Raw genomic sequence first — 23,269 nt, 5'->3', positions numbered from 1 at the left:
AGTGTAGGACCGTCAGTCTATTTATAGCAATCTGATAGCAGTCTGCACATTCTCCCATGCTAAAAAATAGCCGATTTTATCTAATAAATAAAACATGTTTTAAACATTGTCATTAAAATATTTAATAATTGTAGCATGGCATGGTGGCTATAAACTATACAATGGTTACTAGTAACATGATTTTTGAAGTAAGTACAAATGGAACATTTTGCGAAACAACTGCGATATTCTATAGTTCTGTATCCGATGAACCGCTTGAAAGAGCATGCCCACCGGTTTTGTGAAATATACCCAGATCACCCGTATTTAACCGTATTTTTAATTGACGTTTAGTTGGCTGTGTCTCCATGTGGCAAGAAGGTAGCAGCTGTATTTAGTACCAGCTATTTTACTCTGTTTGACACGGATCAGCTATGTAGCCGGTTTGGCGATGGCCAGCCCTCTCAACCGGTTGAGCCCAAGTACCGAATAACTGACCATTCCTGCACAGCGTTCTGTTGGAATCCATATGACGAAAATGTGTTCGCAATCGGTGGAAACAAGGGAGAAGTTAAGGCAAGTTTGAAAGATAACTTTGACGTTATATGTAATGCAAAGCTGCGCAACTACTGGCGATTTTTTACGGTGTAAGGGGTGTTTTTATCTTTAGTGCTATTCATTCTACTATTCAATTTGCAGTTGTGGAATCTACGTTCTGGCAGTTTACAACGCGTGTTTCATGGTGTAGCCGGAAATAAGACAATTCTTGCTATGTGCTGGAGTCCCATTGCAGAAAATCGAGTGTATCTTGGGACCAATGGCAACACATTATACCAACTCGATATGGACGAATGCGAAGATAAAGAGTCTACCAATTGTTCTACTGAAGTAGACTTAATTGCTCATAAAATTGCGTCAAGTGAGTAACACAAGTCAGCTTCTATTATACTGAACTTTTTTTGGCAAAATTAGTGTAAATTGCGAAGATATAGACCAAATTGTTAACGGACGAGAAGAGGTCTCCGCAAGAAAGAGTGCAAGCTACGTCTAAACATACACAGTCATTTAAGTTCTAATCAGTGTTTCTCCCTGGCTCTAAAGCTCGCTCAGGTTCAGCTAAAAGCTCGAAAAAGGCGTCACTATTTTCATCGTCGAGTAATTCTGAAAACATACCTAAGGCGGAGGCATTGGAAGACCTATTGGTGCTACTGAGGTAAGTGTTCTCGCTTTTTTTTCGCAGTTAAGTTCCGTAGCGGGCACACTTACCCCTTATCGAATACATCCGGCATACCGCTCTATAACTGCCAATTCTGACAGTTTTGTCGTTATCAACTGTTTATACTTGCAGTTGCGAGGAAAACGGTAACTTCTCGCCTCTCAAGAACAAGCCCCATATGGGTTTTTTCCATACAGATCTTATTCAGGTTGGTTCACAATTACTAAGGTAAGATGCAAAAGAAATTCATTTGAGTTTGTTGATGAAGCTTGAAGTTTTGACAACGTCTAAACAACATTGTAGATTGGGCACTTAAGTGGTCATCTCATTGACTCATGTCATTTGATTCAAGTAGATACCAGCTTTTTGGAAGAGTAGCTCACTAAAAATATTGAGCCTACAGTTAGAAACCCGGGTACTTTCTCTTTTTCTTCTGAAACAGAGGAATAATTGTTCCATATTTTAATAAGGCCGTAATAAAACCAGCGCTAAAAATGGTCCTGATGCATTTATTTCAAACAACTTGTTAAGAAAGCTTGTAATCTTTCAGCTTTTTATTTTCAGAAACTTTTTGAACTTCGCGCGCTTTGACATAATTTAGTCCAAAAATGTACTGGTTCTCCTGCCAGATTAACGATAGTTAATGCCGCATATTCGTTTCGGTATTAAAAGCGGTGTCAACACTCAGTCCTGGTTGTGAAGTGCCTAGTGAACAATAGTATAAGGGTTGTGAAACTGCTATCTTGAATCGAGTTCCAGTACCGCAGTAGACACCAATATATTGTGGCTTATTTACCTAACCTTGGTACCAACAATTATTAACCGAATAAAATAAGGTTTTATATATGTCATAAAAAAATCTGACTTAACAGTATCGACAACATTAAGGATATAACTGCATTCAATTAATTTTATTCACCGTGTATCGCTAACCAATGTGATGGGTTAGGTTATTATTACCTCTTTCGTTAATTTTTTTGCTTGTTAATAGCCGTCCATTATGTGCCGTCAGAAAGATTTTTTGCTTTTTAATTCTAGTGACATTATTTTATCTAGATCACAGACTTTCAGCTTGAGCTTGATTTACTAAGTAGGTAAGCCGTTTTTACTCAAATACGAATTTCGAATGCTTTGTCAAATGTATATGCTATATTTAACGAAAGAAATAGGATAGCAAAGAACGCCCAGGATTTGAGAAAAAAAAAAGGAAAAACTACAAAAGAGAAAGAAAAAATGAATATGGTGTAGATCTTCTGTGTTTATCATTGATTTGCTTTTAATATTTTTGCATTCGTTATCTTTTGGTTACTTTTCAATTTCACATTTTCTGTGTGCAACTTATTTAGGTTTTTCAAATTAGCTTTCAGTTGATTTCTTGATTGCATCTTTTTAATCGGTTTCGATTTGTTACCTTATATTATCACATATTTTACCTTTAGATATAGTTTTTCTTCTATGATGATGTCTACCTCGCAAATTTTAGTGTACAAGAAGAACCAATTTAAGGTTCGAGTTCAAGATCTAATTTTGTGACCTGAATAAAACAATGATAATGGTTCGAAGAGCAAAAAAGAGGCTTTTCAACGAAATATAACATTTGATCTTCAGCAAGTGAAGAACTGAAGAACGAATACAACAAACAAGAAATGCCATGCTTTTACACCAGGCTAATACCTTAATGTATGTACTTGTATGTTTCTTAGAATACATTAACTAACGAGGCGGAACAGCATTGCGTGAAAATGAACAACGATCTGGCTCTTCAAGTTCTATTAACAGGTGCTGCTCATAATATTATTTTATATCATTCGATGTTATTTTAATTCAAAGAAGTTATTTCGATGCACATTTTGCAATTGCAAATGTCTGACAGTCAAAATTACATATTACAGCTCTACTATGTTTCCGTCGTTTCTTTTGTTGCTTTAGGTGGAAACATCCGAGAAACAGTGGAGTTTGCAAAAGAACGCAAACAGCTTGACCAGAAACTTGTTACTTTAAGCGTTTTCGTCTCTAAGGAGTACTTCGACGAGGTTCGCATTTTGGGAATAATCCATTGAAAGCCGTTTCTTTTGTCCAACCGATACGAACACTTATTCTGATACTTTGCTCAAGCTTGTTCGACGTCCTTTTGTTGCAGACGGTATCGGCGTTGATCGATCAAAATAAAGAGAGCGATATTCTTTCCGTTTTGCCGCTCATGGTAGCTACCGGTCGCACCGAAGAGCTATTACAGCTATTATGTGCACGAAATTTCCATAAGGAAGCGGCCGCAGTTGGGTTAACTACATTGACAAGAGATCATCCTGCCGTTAAGGTAAGTTCGTGTTGTATGCACCACTTTGCGGTAGACAAAATAATTGCACCGATTTCCTTTCCAATAAAATCCAAGAACTAAGTAGAGACATTGTGGTTTTGCCAATATGCCGTAGATAATAAGCGCTAGCTGATCATATCAAGTGCTAGTTCAGAGGTACGAATTTCGGCCTCAAGCTGTTTGCCTTTTCTACAGAATCAGTTGCATATATATCTGATAATTGCAGAATGTATATACATCGTGGGCCTCTCGTTATATTGAGGCCGCTCAGTATGAACGAGCTGCAAGGTGTTATCTTGCGGCAGAGGAAAAGGAAAAGGTGGTTGACGTTTTGACCCTTTATCACGACGCTGGATCAGCATCGACGGCTGCTATTTGCGCCAAAAGGTCAGGGACACCGTCTAGATTAGTAGTAAAGTATTTACTTTCTAAACTGAAGGACACGTTGTAGTTTAGGTTTGAAACCGGATATAGATACACTTCGTTTTGAGCTAAAGGTCAGCTTTATAAGGCAATAATTAACAATAGTACCGGACGTAAAAACTTAGCTAACTTTAGTTAATATTTCAACTTAGTGCTAGTTATTAATTACAGATTCGGTCTCCCAAGCGAACTTCTTCTACTGAAGGCTGTTCGTAACCTGTTGGCTTCAGTAGAAAGTTTGCCGTGGCTGTCGAGATTAGCTGAAGAATTTAAAGTGACTGCATTAGATGGTCTTAGTACACTGGCCCAAGCTGTACGGGTACGTCTAATAAATTATCTTGAAATGGACTATACAATTCGATATCACATCATAGCAATTGTCTGATTCATGATTTCAACGTGGTGTTTACTTAACCTTGATAATTTTGCTTATACAATACGATGTTTAGGTATAGACAGATAGACAAGGTAAGTTAAGCTGTGAATTTAATGAGTCTAAATTGGAGACTCATTTAAAATACTAATATAGAACTTTGTTTTTATTATTTTTATCAAGATACTGTCTTTTGTAAAATTACTTGTTATGGTATTTTCTTTTTGCGGTCACATTCAGTTTTTCGGATGATTTTGGGGAGCCTCTGACGATGTGGATGTGGTTTGTTTATAGTCGATTTTATTTTTAAGCAGTGAACTTCTTGATGATGTTCTGACTGCAAAAATGGTCTCGTACATTTTCATCCATTCGCTTTACGTTTCTAGTCTATGTGGTCTATCCTTTCGATACGTGACGTTTCGAATTCGTTCTTACATTACCCCACCGGAGCAGTTCCGATATACTCTAAAACCTAACGCCAATACAACCTAGCCAATGGCTAAATGTTATGTGATTTGCCCACATTTTTATTTGCTTTGTCGGTCTTCACCTCTTTCGCAAAAGAGAAGAGATATAGCAGCGTTAGGAATTTTATTTTTGAAAATAGCTTTAAAAAAATCGGCGCGTATCATCGTTTATTCGAATTTTCTCCCGATTTTCATAGAATAATATATTAGTGTGGGTTTAAATTTTGCCAGAGAGTAACGCATTATGGAACAGATACTGTAGACTAGGTTAGGAGTCTTAGACGCAAGACCTCGTTAATGGACCAGTTTAGAATATGGATAGTCTCAACCTTCTTTATTAAGAGGAGTGGCTTTTTACATATTCTCAAATTGTGTTCTGTTGGACGTGCTCTATGCAGCTGCATTCTGTCATTTTTCGTTATTCCAGAAAAAACATTTATGACAAAAGCTATTTTTTTGTTCTAAAAATACACGAGAAGTTTCAGTAATATAAAATACGTGTTCAAGACGACCACTCATACCCACATGGCACAGTTTGTACTACGATAAACTTGTGGATCTACACTATATCTACCATTAGGCTATTTTTTTTTGCTTAATATTTGTATAATTTAATTGTATAGTTTTGTTCATATCAAATTGTACAATTTTATATTTTTGTTTAATAAAATTTTTTGGTTTATTATTCATGCGGTTTACCTCCTATTTATTCTTATCTGCTTTGCCAAATCTTTTTCTGCTCCCATCTGTTAAATTGTGCTTAAATTACGTTATCAATAGAAGGATAACACCTTTTGTACATTATTTTGCAAACATAGGAATGAGCGATATTCCTCTAACTAATGAATGTAATGAAACTTCACTTACCATTATGCAAGATGCACACTATCATTTTCTGTAACCTTTTGCACTAGCTTCCTTTAGCTACATGCTTCCCACTTACATAGTTTACGTTGCAGTCCTTTTATCAGAATACGAAGCCGAGCGAAGAATTAAGTGGAGAACCATTTCTAGTTCCCGTCGAGTCCCTCGACAAACTCATCAAACCATGTCTGCCCTTGTTTACTCAAGATGATTTGGAGTTCGTGAACAAGCTCTTGGAAGGTGTCCCGTTGATTCGCACAACCGATGAGCTTCAGGTAGGTTACCCAGTTCCTTAATGAGATAAGATATCAATAATTCCGCTGATATTTCTAGTATTAGTGTGATCTTTCGCGTCTTGATGTTGTGTTAACGAATATCGTAACGAAGTTTTGACCCAACGACTTAAATTGTGATGGCTAAGTCCGTATATTGAAACACACAGACAAATGACAACAACCGTCAAATGTTTGATTTGCCGATTGTATACGAGTCTCAAACCACTTAAGGTAAAGCCTGTTTTATTCAGCTCATCAGTGTGTCACCATCGGGCTACAGATAAGCGTAGAAAATTAATTTACTTGCTAAACATTTTCAGATGTTAATTGTTCTGGAGATTGCAGCGTCTCTCATTAGCAATGGCGCCATTAGCGAAGAGGCCAAAGTGCGGATCTCGCAAAGGGTGGCACAGTTCGATTCGGGAAAGTGTATGCACTTTGTTATGGCTATGCTCTATAAAGCCTCACCAAACGAGTAGATGCATCCATGTTAGACTATCGATTATCACATTTTTTTTAAAATAAATCTATTTCATCTTGTGCACTGTTAAAGTAGATTAAGGTCTGTCTAATTTTACTATGAACCACCAATGTCGGCAAGAGCAGAACTGAATGAACAGAATGCTAAGATATTAAGGGCAGGGCCTCAACATGCACTGCAGCAATAGGAATTTAGGAATGCCAGAGTAATCTGTTGTGAAAGAAGTCGTGAAGTGATCTTGCATTATGGGGTACGCGTGATTCTCTCTCTTTCGTCATGTGACCGTTGTCAAAACCGTCTTTAAATCACGATTGAAGCAAAAAGTACTTAAAATGAAAAATGTTTTAAAACATTTTTTGCATAGATTTTCAACGTGATTTGATCGGCGACGTTTCACTATTTTTCGGCTAGCATCATAGCCCCATTACTTTAGAACTTCCGTGGTTTCTGAGCGAAAAATTGTAACTGGTGATTTTTGCATATTAGTTCCATTAAGGCAGGCCTGCAGAGGCCGAAAAAGATGATAGTCTTATGGGGCAAGATCCAGTTTATACGGCGGATGCACTACAATTATGTAACCTCAAAGCCATCTGACTAACAGAATAATCAATGCTTTTTTCAATAATCCAAAATAAACTTAACTTAGAAACACGTAATGGTTCGAATCCGAGCGTACACACTTCGTTTTGTGCAAGGAGGCTGTCACTTGAAGCAACGCCTAATAGGTTAAGTACCGGGCGTAGAATTCGAAATTATATGTTGGCTTGTCAAAAAGGTATTTACCATTTTTCCGGCTTAGATGGTCATTCAAGTCACGTATATCAAACTAGTTTTCTGTATTTTGCAGTTTTATTAAGATGAAAGCCCATATATCGCCAGATTCATTAAAAAAAAAACTCGTGCTGTCTATTATCAAGATGCGTTTAAACGGTTAAACGTTTTTTGTTCTAAAAGTCTCGATACGAAAAAATGCTTTCGTTACGGAAAAATTGATGAAGTGGTTGCGAAAGTAAAAAAAAAGCTCGACGTTTGGGCGCTACATGACTTAAGGGCAAAGAACTTATGAGGTCATGTTTTAATCGAAACTGGGTTTTTTTTAAAGCGATCGATCTTGGGGTGATGAAGAGGGATCGCATGCAATTGTAATGTGCAAATAAAGAAAAACACGCTCCACAATCGATGGCAGAATGCGGACTACCGCCAAAAAAAGTAATGCTATGTCTTCGACGGGATTAGAAAGAAATCGACCATTATGAGGTGTTTCCGCTTAGAGGAACAATTGTTTCGAGCCTCTACTGTCAACAAGTAACAAGATTACAACAAGCCATTGAAAAATATGAACCGTAGTTAGTGAACAGTTAAAACGTCATCTTGCCCCATGACAGTGTTAGACCACATATATTTTATCTATCTATAGATAGAGAGAACTTAGATAAAAATTATAATGCATCTGCTGTAAAGTCAAATCTTGCATCGTCTGGCACTATCTGTTTCGATTTGCGCTGAACGGTGTGGAATAACGGTTATATTAACAGCGAGATGCAAAAATTGCTTTTAACACAATTTTTCGCTCAGAAACAGTAGCGGTTCTACAGTGATAGGATTTTCAAATCCAAGTCCATCTGTTCACGTTTGCCGGTAGTAGCGAAAACGTTATACATACAGGTGAACAACATAGTGTACCAATATCGGAGGGAGTATATAGAATCACTTAGAACACTTCCCGTCATATGGATTATGCGAATCTTCTTGAGTTTATAAAGCTATGCTAAGAGATTTGCCAGATGTCGTAAAGGTGGTACCAGGGGGCATAATGTCCATCACAATTAGTCGAGAAGTTCTGGAAAGCTCGGTTTCGTGCAAAGTCTATGGTAGAATTCATGTATGGCAAAGCAAGTGATGGAATGTATGTTTTGTTTATTTATACTCGTCGCTTCTTATCAGATCCGACACTAAAAGGTCTTCCTCGATATATAGAAATTCCAAGGTTAGTCTTGAAGATTTGCATTACTAGAAGCTATAGACGACATAGGTTTTCGGACGACAGTGACAAGTCGACTAGGATATATGCGAGGCGATTTCGGGTCCCATGTGTAGGTACGGTGCTCTTGTGAGGAAAAAGCTTTTGAGGCAGATGTTCTAACTGTTCGAGTTTCTCCACTCTAAGATTTCCCCAGACGATACGTTGTAATGGGAACTACCTTGAGGCCGAATAAGCTGAAAGTGGTTAAGAGGGATCAGCGATGAGGCGACTGGTTCACTCATGCGACTAACATTGCCTTCTTGCTTCTTTCAGTGGGGTGCACAGTGAAACTTCTGCCATTCTCATAGAAGTGTAACGCTAAATACGGAAACTTATAGACATAGAAAAAAAACGACTTGGGGATGCAGAAAATCGTCAATGCCTTGGCCCCGTCCCCTTTATACGTCACCGCCTCCGTCTAAAATGACGTGTGCGCTATCTAAGTAGTAGCTGTTTGATTTCAGTTAGCAAGACGGAGAGTAGCTCATATCAATTTCTTTCTTTGCTATTCCCGGCTGTGATCAATTTTTCTTATTCAAAAGTTGGAAGTGCCTTATTATTTCCAATTGATTATATACTAAAAAAAAACTATATAAAGCTATATATCTGTAATTCGATCTGCTATATCGATATATATATATATATATATATATAGTAATTAGTACAAATCTGGTGCCACCAGTGGGATCCAAATCCACGCTCTCCAAAAGACTAGTTCACCTGCAACTACGTAGAACTAGTCCTGGGGGAACGCGGCTGCTCTTGTCAAAATCAGTCGAGGCTTGGTCATCAGGGCCACATGGACGTAAGTAAAACCGTATGAAGATTGATGGCATTCTATTTCCCGGACAAGAATATATGAAACACAGTACTTCAGGACGAGAAGAAGCCCACTTGTACGGGCCTGTTACCGCGTACCTGCGCAAGGCACCTTCAAAGCTGTGCCAACAATCAGCTGGCTTTGGAGATACTGGAATCTCGCTTATGTATGTACATATATAGCAAGGAAAAGAAAGAATAAAAGAAACTTAAGCTATATGGGCCAAAATTTGCTTAGCGCTATTGCTAACCGGTGTTACAAGAGAAAAAAGATTATACCACTATATTCGTCAGCCTTTTTTCTATTATATGGTCTACCGCAAGTTCACTACCACTCACTCACTCACTCATCTTTGAGTATATCAATTGAAAATCAAATATCAAATGTTTTTCGCTCATATAGTCTGTCAAAATGGGGATACTGAAGCTACTAGTGATTTCGTTCGAAGAAGCTAATTATTCAAGCAAGCTAATAGAAAGTGTCTTTCTCACTAGAAAAAAAACTATCACTATGGCGAGAAGGTACGATGATTTACTGCCAAGTTGAACAGGTCATAACATATGTAATAGATTATGATTTGTCTACTATAGATCGACATGAAGTTATGCTGCCCACTGTGAAAGCAGCTTTTGAATCATTCAAGCGTACTCAAGAGTAGCGCTTCGTTCAAGAGTGGAAAAGAATAGCCTCCAAAGCCTACCTGACTGCCGTGAGTTTTGTGTAACTATCGTGTTTGCCCGTAATTTTGGTACAAAGAACCATGCATTATGAATTCTCACCCATAATGATGATAAAATCTTTAACATTTGTGTGAAAATTAGCATGTAAGTGCCGGTGTAATAGATCTCTAGATATTTATATAGTTAAGATTACACTTATTTCAGATTTTTTTAAAGTAAAAAAAACACAACCGCATAAATCAAAAAGTTGTTTATTGTTTTCTAAGACCAGATTCAGAGCTAAAAGAACCGTTTTAAGAAGTTCGTGGCAATAAAATGACATATGCACATCCCCTTTTTATCGAAGTTCGCGTACACGTGGAGAACGTAAGTCTTATTTTTGCATCAAACTTTCACTGAAAAAATGCGATAGAGGTACTTCATTGAAAGGTGCAAATGCGATACGTTGCTGAGAAAATCGGCAGGTGGTCCAATTATTGCGAAAATATATGTTTTAGTTTAACTTAACATTCCTATTGCGCTGAATTGCGTGACTCTAAGGCCGTATAATCCTTTAAGTTTATCTATAAAGTTAACATTGACGGCATCAAGTTCCATAGGTACTCGGATTAAATTGGTCTACCTAAGTACGTTTTGTACGTTGAGTAGAAAAATGTTTATGGGGGAATGGCGTATAAGTGTTTGCTAACGATTGAGTGTTTCTGGCTGTTCCCTAAGATATTCTATCCGTACATTAACTCTCGAACACAGCACATATCTTCAGAGAAAAATGTAGTAAAAATCGTCTTTTCCCTATTAATACACTTGCTGACTACTAATCTTAACTTATTAAATGAGAACTTACTGCTGGTACTGCCGTTTAGCATTGCCATGAACGTCTGGCCACCACTACAAAATGAGGTATGCTTATGCGCTGTCTCTGAATACTATGTATATACAACTCACAAGTCCCCGCGATAGCGCAGTGGAGAGCGTGTTGGGTTACTACATACAGGGACACGACATGGTTTAAGTTCGAATCCCCGTGTGGGCTCAGTTGTTTACTCCGAACAGTTTAAACAATTCACTTTCAATAGTAGTGTGGTAGTTCACTTTATTCCCTTACAAAGCAAACAACAATCCTAGATATTACTAGCATTACAATTGTTTGTTAAAGCTGAATCTCAACGTGGAATAAGAACAAAATACATTTGAACTTTCCTTTTCCAACTTCAATACCACATGTGAGAGATTCTTCAGTATAAACAATTTCAAGTTATCAGTCAGTGATTTCTCTTATTATAGAGGCTGAAATCAGTTAGTCCTTGGCGACTTTCTGGGGTATTTCACGAATACCAAGAGCTCCTAATTACAAAACCTTCAGACGCGTTCATGCAAGATAGCTCAGTTTTTTGGCAGCGCGCTTGTTCTCATGAAAATATCTCTCTAAAAGCTACTAATGATCTGCTAATTCAGATTGTCGCCGTTACTTTTGTGTGCAAATACGTATATAACGTTTACACTTCAAGCTGCTTGAGACTACTTTCTCGTTTTCGGGCTTTTCCTGTTTGCCCACTTTAGAAAAACCGCCTGTTGACAAATTTTATGACTTGCACAGCGATTTCTCACTAATTATCGGAAGAAAGACGTCCGCGATAATACTCTGCGTAGATGCCCAAACCTTAAGCTCATCCTGGCTGGTTCGTAGTACCATAAAGATCGAGGTCCAATACGTTTAAAGCAACTACCACGGTTCTGACAGGACCCACAAAGGCGGTTTCATACGCGTCATGTGTACTAATACCAGCATATGTAAAGCATGTCGTAGAGCGCTTATCGTTGCTAACATACACTATCGAAAGTGTACATGATACTCAAATGTGATGAACAGAGATTTTTACATGCTGCCATGACTGTATTGTAAATTGCACTCCCTACAAGCTAGAGCTTTATCGCTGTGCGATACGTACTATAGATTACATCCATTAATTACTCTGATTTGTGTAGATTGACTCGAATTGAAAATTGATGCGATAAAGAAAACGAACCTCAAAGCTTTGGCACGGCAGGGATTAACATTAGAGCCCGATAATGAAAGATTGCAAAGGGCAGATGAAGTAAGAGGACGCTCGTATACGCCCGCTATAGCCGTGACGAGAGGGGAGAAGATCCGCGAAGGCGTTTAAATGTATCGGAACGGTGGAATGCATGGAGCCTTTCAGTCGATGCCGAAGGGATCTGTCCTTTATGGACAAAGTATAGCAGATCCTGGAAGTTACGGTACAGCGAGTCCTTTTGATCACATCTTGCACCTGCTGAGTGAGCTGCTTCGCTCTATTCAGTTCCATCCTGCTGCTAATGGTGCGGCTATTTCTGGTCCGGAACCCACTCATTATACTAGAACGGAGCCGGCCGGTACAAATTCGGGGATATCAGGCAGCCCAACAGTTTGCAACTCTGGCTTCATCAATTCAGTCGTAGGTCAACCGACTGTTTTCGAAGCTAGGTCAAGTTATGCTCCGGGAAGTTGTGCTCGAGAAGATGGTGTCTGGCATGCATATACTTCAGGCACGCCACAAGGGGGTATGGTTCTCGATTTTGACTCACATCGATATTTTGATGAAGTCGATGCTCATAGGATTTCGGCGACAGCGGATCCCTATATTGTGGGTGGAGGATTGGGCGCAGGCCCGCTATTCAACTTGGAGGAACTTAGCCCATACCGTTCACACGCTGGGCAGCACCATTACGATGCTAATGACAACTACGCTGGCATTTGCTCGTTGGGTAGCTTTAATACTGGCCCCTATAATGAAGCCGAAGCAGAAGCGCTCTACCAATCTGTACAGAATCAAAGCTTGGTTGGAGCACCTCGAGCCGCTGGCCTCGGCTTCGATAAGGGCCGCCTCTCAGATACTTTTTGTGGAAGCAGTATCTGTCCTCGAAGTGCCTGCCCTCGCGAGACGTTCAATGCGGGCCCATATTACGTAAGCCGAGAAACTTTGGTAGTTTCACCTTGTACAGCTGGCGACCACCTATATGGCCCTTGTCGCATTTTACCTCCAGACATTGCTCGCTACGAAGCCCAAAGGAATATCCTGTCTCGACCCGTCGTCGGCGGAGCAAACTATAATACGTGCTGCACGTGCATCTGTATATGTCGGACCGACTTTAATCCAATTCGCTGGTAAACGCTACCATATGAAGGTTTGCTCTATTTCATAATTCGTTTACAACGGTCTATATACTTTTGTTAAAAACATGATGTGGCTTCAACAGACCGGGGATCCACGATTGCTTTGTCTGGCGTAGTGTACAATAAAATTAACTCAATCAGTGAGTAACAAAACGTGTTCGCTTGTTAGGAAGAAACAGCTCGCTATACATACGGGCTAGGGTTGTCATAGTAGTGCTTTCATAGTAAGAGAACGTTCCTTTTACGAGTTACCAGATTATTCTCGAAAATGTGGCACAAAAATATTAGCGAAGTGACCACTTTTGAGTTTGGCACTTGATAGTAAAACTCTGTTACGTCATGTATCGTAATGCAAACGCGGAAAAGCATGATCCGATGAAGCCATCAATACACTTGTGAATGGGTTGGTTACCTTCACTTTTACCTTAAGAGTTGAGTCAACTTGGAGTACAAACTCCGTGTCACCTTGAACCAACTTACAATCAATGGGCTTGCTTTCTATTCTTCCTTCGTTTTAGGATCAATTTTATTTTATTTTACAATAAAATCCTAAAATATTGAGTGAGTATTGCCGCGGCTAAATAGAACAATAATAATAATAGAATAATAAAGATAGAACAAAAGTTAATTCGTCCGCAAGAAATTCTAAAGCCGCATTTGATTTTCGTCATTTGTAAACTGCTGTCTAGTGAATTTCTACCGCTCGAACTTCTGTATTCGTGGATTTATTGGGTCTTAAAATCTGTAATGGGGAAATCTAGCTAAATAGTTCTCGATTAGTTTTTGGAGGTTGTGAGTCTCTGATACAACAGGTTACAGCATAGTAAATGCCGCTATTCGAGTACTCTCAATGCCAAAAAAGTTTGACCTCCTAATTGTATCCCAATGAATACAAAATAAATTACAATTGTAAATTGTCATGTTAGCAAATGGTCTACCTTGAGGGTATGAATTATAAACGAGCTAAGGTTGGCTGAAGGCAAGAAGGCCGCTCCATACAAGTTTCGTAGCATCCAGGTTAATCTTGCTTAGCGAGGAATTAAGGAAGCGCTTAGGTTCGACGGGTTGAGCTTTGGCTCCGTATTATTTAAACAAATGTATTGTATTCGAGTCCTCATGCATAGAAACATGCATTCCTCATGAATAAGAACAAATAGTGCTGCCAAATAGCTCGATATAAACGAAATCTGTCTGTTCTCTGAGGAGAAGGACTGAAAGAGAAGACTGGGCCCTTTATATCCCCAAGCTGCGCTCTGGGTACGTACAACTGGAAGCAAGTCTAGTTAGCCGTTTCTTTGCGTGCTTTGTTGGGCCTCGCGGCCTAGCACGTGTAAGACTCATCTAATGCATACAAAGCAAATATAAACAAAAGATTCCAAAAAGTATTACACATGTTGGTTGGAATTTTTTTCGCATCAGCTTTTTTGATGTATGCTTCAACGCGTAGAGATAGTTTGATACATCTAAGTGCCTCTTTTTCAGCGAGGCATTTTTCATCAGAATTGTATCAGGTGTGAAGTAAAAGTTACTGATAAAGGTTTGTTGGTTCGTTAGTTCGGCCGCTAAACGGAACGGATATCAAATGTGGTTTCAGAACAGGATCTAAACAGTCTTCTTAAACCTTGTTTAGCAATGGCTTGTACCAAGAAGTGATTTTTTTTCTTGGTGTCTCAATACCGAATTAGTGTTTGCGAAAAGTTTACCTTAACTTCGAAGGTCTTGTGACTATCTCTGTTGAAAGCGGACGCCCTCGGCGCGTTTTAGAAACCCAGTGCGTGAAACACGCACAGCTTGCCGCCTATACATGAGAAGCTAACTGTGTGTCTTATATCAAACGGATTTCAGAAGCTGATTGCCTTGCCTCTACTATGGATTACGGGGCTAGTCTTGTCCGGAATGAGGAAAACTCGGACTTGCCATTTTGGTGCAAACCTTGGCTTCCCAGCGAATCCCCTAATTAACGCCACCGGCGAAACACTACATAGAAGCACGGGCAATAATGAAGCGATGTGTTTGGACACTAACGGTATCAGCTCCGATACGAACCGTTCACAGGCACCTCAACTGACATGCTGGATTCTGGTTCGCGCGGTTATTTTAGCCTCACTTGGTGGACTATCACTAGCAGCTAACGGTGCGACCCTATTCTCGATTTGTTGTCAACATACGCGGCGATCAGCACCCCATGGATCTAGCTTGTACACATTTTAGCACATATGGCCGTGGCGGATTCGTTTGTTGCGGCATTCTGTCCTTTGGCCGAAGCGGCGTGGACATAGACCGTTTCATGGTTAGCTGAATCCTACCTACAAGGCGGTAAAATTGTTGTTATTTGCTCTTTACATACCAACCCCGTTTCCCTGGAACTCAACAGATAGGTTACGTGGCAGATAACAACTAGTCACATTCAAACAGTTAATACAGTAGCCCCGGGGACGGCTTATTAGTAATGTAAATGCTTGCTATTTTGATAATTTGAGTAACGCGTGTCAAAAAGCTTTCTTTATTTACATTAGCTAGTCTCATATCATGGGGAGATTTGGAAGCAACGACCCCGGAAAAATTGCGAGTAAGCTTTATTTCTTTACTTAATATTCAATGCATAAAGGGTAGGTTGAAACGCGCGTACTTGAATGGATACTTAAGACGGAGGCTTAAATTGACCAATTGTTCGTCGGTTAACTTTGGCCTCAAAATTGGAAATGCATATCAGCATATCAGTTTGCTATTATACCTCATGATAGCAGGGGCATTATACGGTCACGTTACACTTCATCTTGTGAAAGATACTGCTTAAAGTATGCCCCTGAATGTCTGCCTCCTGTTCCTTTTTCAAGTCTTTGGTGCGTTCTCTGCCATTTTTATTGGCAGTCACTTGCTCGGACTTCCCGAGTGTTCCAAACTGTAGCTGAATTGCTGGGCATGTACTCAAATAAATTGGGCTCGTCAAAGCGGCCATGAGCTATTTGCTTTCTATGGGGCAAAATCCTGCATAGGTCCATAAGATTGTCCGAGAAAATATGGTTCTAGCCGTTCCCCCAACTAAATTGAATGGATTTGAGTTATGCGCACCTATAAGCCAAATTAACATGGATAATAAAATGTTATACCCCATGTGACGTTTCTGATAATGGCTGGGACCATACATGAGATAGCCGTGAGCAATCCTTAGGACCTCTAGGAACTATTTAGGAACTAACGTGAAATGTAATAGTTGGTTTCGAATCTAATCGAATGAAGTGACTCAGGCAGACGAGTACAATCGTATCCTCTACTTTTAACGCACGTTTATATGAGGTATTTTCACGCTGGAAACAGGTCGTTTATGACTGCGTCAACGTAAAATTACACCCAGTAATATTTAGATTCCGTTTCACGGACGTGTCTCATTTTGTGCTGATGACCGCTGCCCTATTCGGCACGAAAAAGATGGCAATAACCGGCCGTGATAGAAGCCTGGATTTGGCCAATACTGTGCTAACGATTTTTGTTATTAATCAAACAGACAAACTGTAATTGTTTTTTATGTCGCCTGTTCAGTGATAGAAATGAATAGTCACTAAAATACTTGCACCGCTAACAGACCAATATAATCTGTAGCCCTAGCCAAGCAGGCGATATAATTCCAAAATAAGCCATCGGCCTAATCTATAGTAAGAAGCAGTTTGATTAGCATTCGTTGTAAAGGCACAAAAGTGTTTAGGATATTAAGCGAGGTAGTGGAAGTAAACAATTTGTTTATTTATATATTGTAATAGGATTTTGTGGCGTACAGAGTTTGGCTTTGGGGGACATGGAATGCACTGAGGTCAGTTACGTCGTCTGAAAAATGGGGTGTGACAAACTCAAAACGACAGAAGGTATTTGGGACTTTACTTGAACGGATTAAACTGTAACCTGTTTCAGTTGATCGATAACGTAAAATACGATTCCTATATCATTGCGATAAAAGCAACTATCTATTCTCGCCGTTATTGTCAGGTCGACTCTTGATCAGTCTCAGTATGGCTTATATCTAAACCAAGTCTGTGTCTTGAATAATATGACTAGTTCTACGGCAACGTTCAATTTCCACGAAAATTTTTTGCCAACATGTTACGCAAGATGCGACAATACTCTCTAGTATTTAGCTTATGCCATATGACATGGCAACGTCGAACAAACCGACATCGATGTTGTTTCTCATAGAATCCGTTTATCTCGCATACATTGTGCCTTTTCCTGGCGCTCGGTCCATCAAGCATGTCTGTTCCCTATTGCTGTAATCATTTATTTCATACAAGCGAACTATATTGAATTATTTTAAGGTACGCAACAGATATATGATAAGCTTCAGCAATTAGTAGCTTTCAAAAAAGGGATCCATATTCCTAAAAATAACTTCGCGTACTATTCAATGCAAATGATCTATCTGATTTTCTTTCCCTGTCTCCGTTTTATTTATAAAATTTTTTCAGTTTTGTACTTTTATTGTATCATATAGATTTGCTCGTAAGGATTTGGTTGTTTTTCAGTATGGCCTGTACAGTCGTTGGATTGACGTTGTGCTTATACTGCCAAAAAACATTGGAACTTTTGGTTACCCGACGGTGCCTCATGGCAGTCAACTGATCCTCTCGTGTTTCCAGCTCTGGTCTCGTTTTCTCAACCCCTTCAAGTACCTTTCTTGTAGCTCTGAAATTTATAAATCGTATGGTCGCCTAAGTTACCTAGGTTTAAAACATTTAGGTTTGAAATTCGTTCTACATACTCATAGCGCCTAAGCATACAGACGACCGCCTCAATAGACTATTCAACCTATAGCTTCTTCGGTTGGTGTGAATTTAGTGTGGTGTAGGTTCGAATCCCGGCTTAGACACGCGGTCCGTTTCGTGCTGGGAGCCGGCCATCTGTCTGATGGAACGCCTAATGGCAAAACAGGACATAAAATTCGAAACAGCACGTCTAGCATGACAACTAGATAGTTGTACGATGTTGTCTGTCTGCCATTTTGTATAAGCTAAGCTTTCTCGATGCTATTATCCAAGTCCTGTTCTCCTGAGTATTACTGCGTGTGCCGGCTGCAGGAGGCGATGTAATCGCTTCGCCCCGACACAGACTGTTACTCCTTACGCTTAGTTCAATTTTTCTTCTTTTACCAAAGCAGGCTGTCGTTTTGTTCGTGAAACAAGGTGTTACTTAGGGCAGCTAATTTGTCCAATGAATAAACCGTCGATCGAGTGCTCTAACGCTAATGATCATAATGTAAAGCTGCATATCGAGTTTGCCATCGGTAATAGCGGTGGTCGTGTTCTCTACTCTACATAAAAATAAATTGCTCCACTTATATTTTTGGCCAGGGATGGTCAGCTGTATCTACATGGAACAATCAACGCTTAGCGATGCTTTTCAATTAATGTAAATATGTCTCTTAGACAGAAGAACGCACTGTCACCGTTCTAATGGATGTCCATCACTTAATACCTAACACATTATATTTTAGATGCGTATTCTCAGATTATAAATTGTATATACTAAGGAAGGTTTGATTGTAGAGCTGAGAACTGTTGCTAAAGTGGATTCATATTTTTAATTTATTATGGATGGTTGCGACGGAAAAGTGGACGAAACAAATCGATGGAAAGGGAAATTTAATAATAATTTTATAATTTGTAATCAATTCAGTATACAAGCTTAACTAGAAACGACATTAGTATTTCTTTAAGGTAGTTCGTAGAAGAGATATTAATGGGCAAACGCCAGAATGAATAATAACAAAAAACAATGCCGTATCGACAAACAGTCGCTTCACATTGCCTACAAAAGCTACTCAAACGAGATTCTGCTTGCGCAACGTTTCTGAAATAATAACATGATCGAGGTAAAGGCTTAAAGCTTAATCTTTATTGGCAAAAGCGGTTTTGCTTTGGCCAGAATGGTGATTCATTCGAATTGGTGAAGACAAAGGGGGGCTGGGGGTTCGCCAAGCAGATCTACGCTATGTCAACGTCAATCGGTTTAATTCGGTTAATTGCCGGTGTTCGCCTGAAGCTATATGCAAATGCGGTTCTCCATTAACTAAATTAGTCGCACCTCTGCCATTAAATTAGACACCAAATCAGTAGCTGAAGTTGTCACGAGATTGTCATTCGAAATTTCGCAGTTGACTATTGCCATGCCAACGGCACAGGGGGAGGTAAGGAAGCATCGTTCTGTTGCTAACAGTTAGTCAACGCTTACCCAATTGTGGAGCAATTCATATATTCCAGAAATTATTTGCACTCCTTAGCGTGAGTTGACTATCGAGGGGTATTAATTATTGTATTACTTGCCAGAAAAAGGCTTCACAGAGTTCAACTTGTGTGAAATAACTGTGCGTATATGGATACTACTGATAAATAGCATTTAGGGGACAACCGAAACGAAACTGACTTGGTGTTTATGTTGGTCACTCCGAACCGCCTATTTATTTCGACTGTGTTCCCGTAACTGCGTCTGCAGTAAAGTTGATATGTTCAGCCATGCTGCCTAGATTTTTTTTGATTAACGCAAAGTGCCGCCTGTTTCTTGAGATCAGCATTGTAGTGATTGAAGTCCTTATAAAAATATACTAGCTTGTTTAAAACTGTGTGTTCTTGTTTGAATTTCAGTTAAATCAAAGTCGTTTCTCCTATATCGAGGAAGACATATAAATAGTACGTTTACGATATTTCAGCGGTTTAAATACAGCTAATATTAACAATGTTCTGTGTTGCCATTTTTGTACAAATAACGCCCTTCGGGTTAATTTTTAATGACGAAGTCCACGGACGTATCTTCGAGAACACAGTCTTAGTCACTTTAGCGGTGTAGTCGCCTCTTAACTGTCGGGCGCGTTATTTCAAAATGCCATGTATTAGCGGACCCCTATAGCCTATTAAGTATATGTATATTGAGGTCTGCTCTGAACTTTTCACTGTTGTATCAATTGCTACTGCTATAAAAGCTGTCTGCAAACCATATTCCCTCAAATGTTTATCGAAGTTGTCAATATTATCGAAGAAACATGTTATACAATTCGTGTGAAATGTTCATTGTTGTCACCCTAAGAAGTGTTACTATATATATTATGTTACATAGATGTTACGTTATACATATTATGTACACATAGATGTATGTAAATTTTTTTAATGATTACTTTGGAGACAACCGATGCCATAAAAGGACATTAAGAGTCATCTATCGTGGGACCGAAGGGAGTGCACTACGATTTAGTTATTTTTAGATATATTTTTAGAAAATACCAGTCTTAGACACCCATGCCGTCGCATCATATAGCTCCACTATACAAGGTAATATGGGCCAAAGGTTAGATTATATAGGTCAATAATGATTTCATAAAAAAAATTAGTTCAACAAAGCTAAGAAAAAAATATTTCTATTCGAAAGAAAATAGGATGTAACTATGACTACCCGTGAGTTGAAATTTGGAACTCGTCTAACTTAGGTACACATGAAGTTCCTTTATGCAGTATGGAACTGCCTGTTGGGGAAGGTAACATCTGATCGTCTTGCTAAAGAAATAACGACGCTGAATAACAATACGTTTACCGTTATTGAAAGCCAGTTTGGTTGCATTGAAGCCTATATAGCTATTGTTATTATGTATTGTTTTGGTATAAATATTTATTTATAATTAATTTTGATAAGTGGTTATGGTTAATCGCAATGTGATGTGTTTGGTGTGTGAGTGATGCGTTGCGGTAAAAAAATTTCAACAGCAATCAGGTATGTAAGGTTTTTGATAACAACGACTTGCGCTAGAATGGACACGGAACTATGTATTACTTTAAATTGACCTATTTAAACATTTACGCGTCGTTACTAGGCTGATTTATATTCTGATGCTGCCTAGTTCACTCATACCATTCGCAGAATCAGTATTAACGCCATAAAGTTTCCTACTTATGTAGCCCCTAAGGTGAGGATGTACTATAATTAAATATAATACTGTTACTGAAAATGAAACCAAAACAAGTGGGTAACTTTGCTTCTCTAGTATTTATTTATTTCAAAAGTTCGACAAAATGCGAAAAAATATTTGACTATCCCACATAGCTGCACGTTCCATATAGGGTGAGACATTTTAACCCGAACCACCGTTATAAGTTATTATTCTTTTTTCCTTTTATTATAATTTTTATCCGTTCGTTTTCGAGAGAAAGGCCAAGGTTAAAATCTAGGATGTGTTTTTATCATAGGTGCACCCAGCTGAACGAACAAACAGTACCCTTAAATAAGTGTACAGCAGCTGCGCAACCTGAATATTCATAAAAAACTATGTTTCAGTTTTATTTATTATATGTATTAGAGATGAGCCCACTTCCAAAAGCAAATCGTAACAAAACTATAGTAGTATTAAGTATCTTTACAAGATTTAAATACTGGCTATACTAGTTGTCGCTTATAGAATAATAGAAAAAGAAAATAGAAAACGTATAAATATAAACTAAATAATAAAAGATATTTATCTCTACATAAAATGCAGCTTAGAGATGAATCATTTAACACATCAATCAACGATCAAAGCGCTAAAATAACATGCATTAATGTTCTTTTGAAAATTGCGTCAATTGTTAACCTCGTATATTGCGTTCTGTTTTTAATAGGATCTGGCAGAGTGCTCCTCGTCAGTGCAGCTAGTCCCGCATCTTGAAATTAATCATATTTTTTTCTCGCTAGCCTTGGTTACTTCAAACCCCTTTTACTGACCGATGCTTGGCTTGGAGTATCTCACAATTGTCGGTTCCGAAGCTTTCGAATACTACTACGGAATCCGTAAGGCGCGCAGTCAGCTTCATAACCACGTAATGATCGTTCCTTATAACAATGATCCTTCGAGGACTTGGAACATTTATTTAGTAGCCCTTCTAAAGCCGTTTCCATGACCCAGCTCGTGCGTATTCCCTATACAGCATCATTGATTAATAGTTTATCTGCATCGTTTATACAGCCTTCATACATTAAACGTTCCATGTGTCTCTGCAACAATACAGCGGAATCTCTAATAGCCTTGTATAAATAAAGTCGAAAAGGCCTGCTGACAGACGCCGGCAAATCAGCGATTCCTCCTTTAGCGGCAAGTTACGAAATTTACGATAAGTTTATCGCACAACGTTGCGCCTGCACCGCATATGCAGATACGGGAGATGAGCATAAAATCCACGTGTAGTTTCTACCGTGTAGTATTGATTCATGCGGCTGCTAGACGGATCCCACGTGACAGGGTAGCAGTTGGCGTTTATTTGTATCGGGTTTTTAGTGAAGCTATTACGTCAACGAAAACGAACGATGATAAAAATACATGGAGGACAACAATAGGTGGTCAAAATTAATCTATGGGATTGTCTGCAGGAGCTCGTGGCGTGAATGTACGGAGAGGATGTCCAAAAATAGCAGATTTAGCGATAGTACCCCATGGATCTGCTACGCGATTACCACCGCGCTCTGTCTCGTCATTGTTAACTTTGTCCAAATAACCTAAATAGAGCTTTTGATAGACTGCTGGCCATTTCACTTATTTCCGAACCTTTATATATACTGCATTTTAAAAAGCAAAAGATTGCGGACTGCGTTCAGCATTTGTACTGACTTTAACTGACAGTGACAATTACTTAAACCTAATCATGGGTGTAGGCCATTGTGACTATTTTAAGGCGTCATGGCTCAATGATAATTGAACATTATTGCGGATAACAATACATGATTTCTGGATAATTTAAATCTGTCTATTTGAGTGTTATGTCCATGATATGCTCCAGCCAGCCCAGGCAGTAATGGCTCAGGTTTTACGTCACCCTATCTGCTTACCTATATTAGGCTCGTTATGTATGGCCGCTTTATTCCATGGTAAGTCCTCTGGGTCTACTGACGACAGCTTCGAAACTTTATCGACAGGCAGCACTGAATGAAAGGTCAATATTCTATAGAAAACAATGTTTGATATATAATGGCGGTTACAGTAACGGAAGAGTTAATGCATAAAAACATTTACTGCATGCTATAAAATCAACTGACGTTGCTAGTATCAAAACGATCGTATGTTATCGAGCACGGATCCTATCATTCCACATATTCGTGAATTAGGCCGACGTAGTGTGCAGCTGTTGAAGTCACCATTTGTCCAGTAAAATGATTTGGACACATACTAACAGAATT

The 23,269-nt window shown here is 38.9% G+C and overlaps 1 protein-coding gene and 1 long non-coding RNA gene across 6 annotated transcripts in view; one reads left to right on the top strand and one right to left on the bottom strand.

Moving 5' to 3' along the window:
- LOC111253399 (uncharacterized) overlaps window positions 1-23,269 on the top strand; it is a 31,167-nt gene that overhangs the window by 5,430 nt on the left and 2,468 nt on the right. For 3 of the 5 annotated variants that reach the window (XM_022812727.2, XM_086992807.1, XM_086992808.1), the window contains exons 13-23: window positions 334-555; window positions 679-898; window positions 1,081-1,192; window positions 1,328-1,403; window positions 2,899-2,974; window positions 3,125-3,228; window positions 3,336-3,512; window positions 3,739-3,899; window positions 4,107-4,254; window positions 5,735-5,914; window positions 6,235-6,469. In XM_022812727.2, the coding sequence (XP_022668462.1) occupies window positions 334-555; window positions 679-898; window positions 1,081-1,192; window positions 1,328-1,403; window positions 2,899-2,974; window positions 3,125-3,228; window positions 3,336-3,512; window positions 3,739-3,899; window positions 4,107-4,254; window positions 5,735-5,914; window positions 6,235-6,393 (1,635 nt within the window). In that variant the 3' untranslated portion in view covers window positions 6,394-6,469. Of the gene's footprint in view, window positions 1-333; window positions 556-678; window positions 899-1,080; window positions 1,193-1,327; window positions 1,404-2,898; window positions 2,975-3,124; window positions 3,229-3,335; window positions 3,513-3,738; window positions 3,900-4,106; window positions 4,255-5,734; window positions 5,915-6,234; window positions 6,470-23,269 lie in introns of those variants that run through there. The other 2 variants (XM_086992810.1, XM_086992809.1) reach the window with 2 other exon arrangements.
- LOC147754777 (uncharacterized) lies at window positions 16,801-20,008 on the bottom strand. Its single transcript, XR_015330187.1, has 2 exons — window positions 19,313-20,008; window positions 16,801-17,767 (listed from the first exon to the last, which is right to left on the bottom strand). It is a non-coding gene; the product is annotated as an uncharacterized LOC147754777 (long non-coding RNA).

This window comes from Varroa destructor, unplaced genomic scaffold, assembly GCF_002443255.2.
Source record: "Varroa destructor unplaced genomic scaffold, Vdes_3.0 BEIS01000006.1, whole genome shotgun sequence".
Classification (NCBI taxonomy): domain Eukaryota; kingdom Metazoa; phylum Arthropoda; class Arachnida; order Mesostigmata; family Varroidae; genus Varroa; species Varroa destructor.
This window is presented reverse-complemented; position numbering and strand designations above follow the sequence as displayed.